We start from the raw sequence: 5,643 nt of genomic DNA on the forward strand, positions 1-5,643 counted from the left end.
TTTATCAAAATAATTCTTATTTATTATTATATTAATATTTACACTTGTATATATTAATTTTTAAAATACAACATTTGAAATTTAGAATTCTGAAATATTTTACTGAATGGGGGATGAATCCATGTTTTTGGTTTTCTCCAATTTTTGCCATGACTAAAATAGGAAGAAATTTCAAAAAGGACGTAAAAATAATTCACCAGTTCGACAAAAAGGTAAACGTAGATTAGGAATTCAGATTTATATTTTAATTTACAGTATAAATGGTTGACATTTTGGCATAGGTATTCAATAGCAGAAAAGAAAATTTTGTGAAAAACTCTCCCTTGGATGATGATGCATTCAACGAAAAGGAACCAAAAATGAAAACAAAACAGTTTCTTGTAAATTTACTATTAGATCTTCATCTCAAAGGTTTAATGTCGGAAGAGGACGTTATAAGAGATACAGAAGGTGCCATTTTCGCTGTATGTATTACTCCATATTATTATAACAGAAATACCGGTGAAAATTTGTATTTATACTTTATACTATGTATATACATTGTATATATACTCTATACTATGTATATACATTGTATATATACTCTATACTATGTATATACATTGTATATATACTCTATACTATGGGTTATATACATTAAGCCTCAGATAAGTACAAAGTTTCATAATATTTTATCATCAATGATCATCTGCTATAGTCAAGCGGAATTAAATATCTGGAAGGTAATTTAAAACGATTTCGACAGAAAACAGAAATATCATTGTACGCATTTAAAAACCATTGTAAAAGTTGGGTCTTATATTAGAAACTTACAGCCAATATATGTGTGTCATTCGCACAATGTTAAGAATTGTGGCTAAGGAGTAGGAAATTATTAATATACTTATTTGAACAGAAAATAAACCAGCAACGAGTTGCTGAAATTTTACGGTAACATTTAGAATTTTTGTAACACCATCATTTATCATATTTTATTAAATAACTTTGCATAACTTTAAATACCGTGTTATTAAATAAAAAAGCTTACTTTTCAGAGTAGGGGTTTATAAAATTTTGTAAATGTTATAACCAGTAAAATCGTCATTAATTAAGTTTTACCCTACTGGATGTACACATGACCTCCATTATCTCCCCACCCTCTCGATCTTTAATTCCAAAATTTAACAGTATCGATATCGATACTGTTAAATTTCGATATCGATAAATCGACCTATCGATTTCGATATTTAACAGCATCAATCCACCCTAATATACAAACCACCTTGCAAAATTTCAGAAATTTCCACAAAAAGCACAAAAGCTTCAAAAAAGAAAAAAACTTGTGCCCTTTCACACACGCATACAGAACATACATGCACTAACACCCATACATATAGAAAGCCCCCAATTTCTTCGCATTTCTCGATATTTCAAGGCATCCAAGTCCAAATATGTAGACAATTTGACTATAGGATATGACATCTGTGAGCTGCACCTGCAACCAGGATGGTTCATTGTCACAACAGGATGACAATCCTGTTTGTGTTTTATTTTTTTAAATAAGAGTGAACTCGAAATAAAAAAAGCACAATCCACATTGAAAGAGCATACATTATTGTGACAGCCTTACAATTCTCGACTTAAAACTTTTATGTATTTCATTTTAAATATATGCTCTAGATTTTAGTAGTGTGTTGCACTGTACAGTACATCCTACTTTTCTTGCTGACAACATTGTCATGCCAATCATCAATCTAACTCCATTCTGCAAAACATATTCAACTGAAATAACATTATTCATTTTAGATCAGAAGTTCGTATATCAACGCCTTCTGTCCTTAATCTTTCATATTTGGTCTTCACTTTCATATATGTATCTACGTTACATATATGAAATAAGAAGGAAAGAAAAGTAGACAGGCGCCAGTGTGAATTGATAAGTCTATGTTTTAAAAATTGCTGCCGAAATATAATGCAGAATATACCATTATCAGCATAATTCCACCCTATGACATCTAGTCAGAAAGTATAGAAAAAAATTATAAAGATTAAATACCAAAATTCCACTGTAAGTAATTGTTATCTTGATTTTAATGAATTTTGTTATTAGGGTCATGACACAACTGCCCATGCTATGTCCTGGACTCTATATTTCCTGGGAAGATTTCACGATATACAGGAAAAAGTGTATTTGGAATTAAAGAGCATTTTTCATAATGATACGAATAGGAATATTACTGTTGATGACTTGATGAAAATGACGTATTTAGAATGCGTAATAAAGGTAACTTTTTAATATTTTTAAATATATCTAAAGATTGGTTTTATGTAAATTTTTATATATTAAACTTTTCAGGAATCGATGAGAATCTATCCTCCTTTTCCTGTCATTGGTAGGAAAATTTCTCATAAAATTACAATAGGTTAATATTACTATTTCACTCTGTTGTTTCTATTAATAATCCCTCGGTTTTAATATTACTTTGTCATTATATTACTAAAACAGGTGATTATGTTTTGCCATCACAATCAAGTTGTTATATTTACATCCATGCCATTCACCACAACCCTTCTGTTTATAAAAATCCAGAAGTGTTCGATCCTGACCGCTTCTTGCCCGAAAACTTCAAAAGTCTTCCTCCTTACGCTTTTCTGCAATTTTCTGCCGGTCCACGAAATTGTCTAGGTAAGTGTTTACTTGCTAAATTGAAAAAAAAAAAACAATAGTTTTTCAATAAATTTATTTGATTACAGGAAGTAAACTTGCAATGATTAAAATGAAAACAGTTTTGGCAAATGTTCTACGGAATTTTAAAATTCACTCTTTGGATCCTCAAGACAAGATCGTTATGTATTACGAAGTAGTCATGACCCCAGTATCAGGTATTAGAATGTGGGTAGAAAACAGATAAATTAGAAGCTGAAGACAAGAAAGAACGTTAGGATAATTTTTATTACATATCTACTTGAAAATATATCAAATAATCTAAGCAAGTATAGTTATAAAAGAAACCCATCGCTTTGGTCTTCATTGTATATCGTTATTACACAAATATATATTGTTGTTTGGAACCTTGTAAGCCATATCAAAGTGGTTCTATTCAATTGAAGATTTATAAACTCTTTTTTGTTTATTAACATAATTTAGGAAAAATATAAGGTAAAACTATAATCGTAAGTAGAATGAAATTTCTATAATTGATAATCGTATAAATATTAAATTTGATTATTTGCTAAAAATAATAACAGTTATATGTATTTTGTGGATGAAATGCCTATTAACTTTCTATTAAAATAAAAGTTAAATTGCAAACTCTTTGTTCACTTCAATGTGATATAATATGCAAGTAATATGCAAAATTTTAATAAATTAATCTTGAAATCTAAGTATGGAAGGTTTATTTTGTATAAGTNAGGTTTTAAACTCTCAGCAAGAAACAGAGAGAAACAGGAAATAAAAAGCAAATGTGTGTCTGTGTCATTTTTACCATTTATCTGGAACTTTGTGTTTTCTCAAAAGAACAGAATTCAAAGACAACAATTTCGAAACAAAGGTAAGTTTCTACTTTGTTATTGGCTGATTTAATTATATGTAAGTAACTTAAGTAAATTTTTCTTTCCTCCATTTTGAAGCTGTAGTAAGTACAATACTTGGAATCACTACGCTATTTCCTAAAGAAAAAATCGTTCGCATTAATATTTTTGGATTCAAAGTATTTATTCTCACACATCCGGAATCTGCTCAAGTAATTAAACATGCGTACATCTGTATTAAACGTTTTATATCAATAACTGAAAATACATAATTTTTGCAGGAAGTGTTAAAAAGCAACTCTCTAATCCAGAAAGATTTTTCTTACGACTTCTTAAAACCATTTCTGGGAGAGAATAGTCTTCTGTACAGGTAATGTATTACTCTATGTTTAATTAAAATGTAATTGTTTACAGTTTTCTAAATTTAATTAAATAAAGTTCTGATGATAATTGGAGAAGAAGAAGAAAATATTTAGCTCCACATTTTCATCTTTGGAATCTGAAAAATCATCAAGACGTGTTTATGAAACATTCAAACATGTTAATCATGAAATTAAAAAAATTGCAGAATAATGAAGTATTCAATGCCTTGAAATTGATGAAATTTTGCGCTTTAGATATAATTACAGGTATGAATACGTAATGTAAAATATGTATTTAAAGGTAATAAATATCAGTTTATATTTATATAGAAGTTACATGTGGAGTCTCTGTGAATTCTCAGACCGAGGGTAATCAAGAGTATCTCTCTGCATTAGATAGGTATGGAAAATTTACTTCTGTATATAATGTATTCGTTTTGAAAATATTTACAAAATTCAAGTTTAAAATGCATGTAAGATAATTAGTATAAGAGGGTGGACCCAAAAAACCGGATTTTTTGTATAAAAACTTTATTTATTCAACTTTTTTACAAAATGTATTCTGTCACCTTCAAAGTACTCTTAGATGCGATGCACTTGTGAAGTCTTTTTCCCCACTGTTTGAACACCTCTGGAACTCTTCAACCTTGATGTCGTCCAGTGCCCTTAAGCGAAGCTGTTTTTACTGCCTTCACGTGATCAAAACGCTCCCCTTTTAGATCTTTCTTCATTTTCGGAAACAGAAAAAAGTCGCACGGGGCTAGGTCTGGTGAATACGGAGGGTGGGGAACGACAGGCCATCCCCGAGAGGCCAAATAGTAGGTCACTCGTAAAGCCGTGTGTGCGGGGGCGTTGTTGTTATGAAGGAACAGTCACCTGATCGCCAAAGTTCCGGGCGTTTCCTTCACACATCCTCTCGCAGATGTCTTCTCAATTTTTGGCGGAATTTTTAAACGTTTTCGTCGTTTCGAGATTTTGAAGGACGCTCAGAACTTCGCAGGCAGAACGAAACAACAGTAAGAGAAACAGAACACTACGCTTAAACATAAACCTACAAACTGACGCCGTTTGCGCAGCTGTTTCGTGAAGGTCTCTACTAACCCCATGTAACAAGAGAACTCTCTACTACGTCTACGAATGGCAGCGCGCTCTCAGTTCGGTTATTTTTTTGGGTCCCCCTCGTATAATGAAATTTTCAAATTTTTCAAAAAACGTGAATATTTGGTTCAAGTTTAGTAAATCAAATGCCCATTCAATTGATGTACACTCACTCAGCATTAGTATATAAATAAAAAACACTACACCTTAATTTGCTGAGAAAAAATTTAATCTAACGCAAACGTTTTCAGCCAAATCAGTTGGCCATCGTCAGGCTAAGAACATTCGAATATAAATAAAATGGAACAAAAATTTAAATACAAATAAAATAAAATAACGAGCGAAATATATATATAAATGTATAAAGAATAATAAAAGAAATAAAAATTATTGTTACAAATAACAAAAAAATGTATATGAAAAAATAAGCATAGGTTAATTAAATATTGAAACGTTATATAGAAATTTAGTGAAATGCACTTTATGCAAAAGAATATTAAAATCGCCGCAATAAATTAAGAGTCGTCCATTCGTTTGATAAAGTATTTCCAGGCCGATGGCAACCCTTCAGAATCTCTAGAATTGATGCATGAATCATGCAATTTGCTTTTATATATTTCAATTTTTTCTGCGCAATTCGCCAATGTCGTAGAATGTACTTTGTGCTGAA

At 30.6% G+C, this 5,643-nt stretch overlaps 1 protein-coding gene across 1 annotated transcript; it reads left to right on the plus strand.

Moving 5' to 3' along the window:
* Positions 1 to 338: 338 nt before the first annotated feature.
* On the plus strand, positions 339 to 5,311 carry LOC111634545 (cytochrome P450 4V2-like). Its single transcript, XM_023379340.1, has 10 exons — positions 339 to 464; positions 2,090 to 2,263; positions 2,336 to 2,402; positions 2,486 to 2,665; positions 2,734 to 2,876; positions 3,368 to 3,533; positions 3,613 to 3,725; positions 3,795 to 3,883; positions 3,970 to 4,142; positions 4,206 to 5,311. Exons 1-10 carry the CDS (start codon positions 360 to 362, stop codon positions 4,355 to 4,357), a joined length of 1,362 nt encoding a protein of 453 aa, XP_023235108.1. The 5' UTR covers positions 339 to 359; the 3' UTR covers positions 4,358 to 5,311.
* Positions 5,312 to 5,643: the final 332 nt, after the last annotated feature.

The sequence above is a fragment of the Centruroides sculpturatus genome, unplaced genomic scaffold, assembly GCF_000671375.1.
Source record: "Centruroides sculpturatus isolate CEXI.00-Female unplaced genomic scaffold, Cexi_2.0 scaffold861, whole genome shotgun sequence".
Lineage (NCBI taxonomy): Eukaryota > Metazoa > Arthropoda > Arachnida > Scorpiones > Buthidae > Centruroides > Centruroides sculpturatus.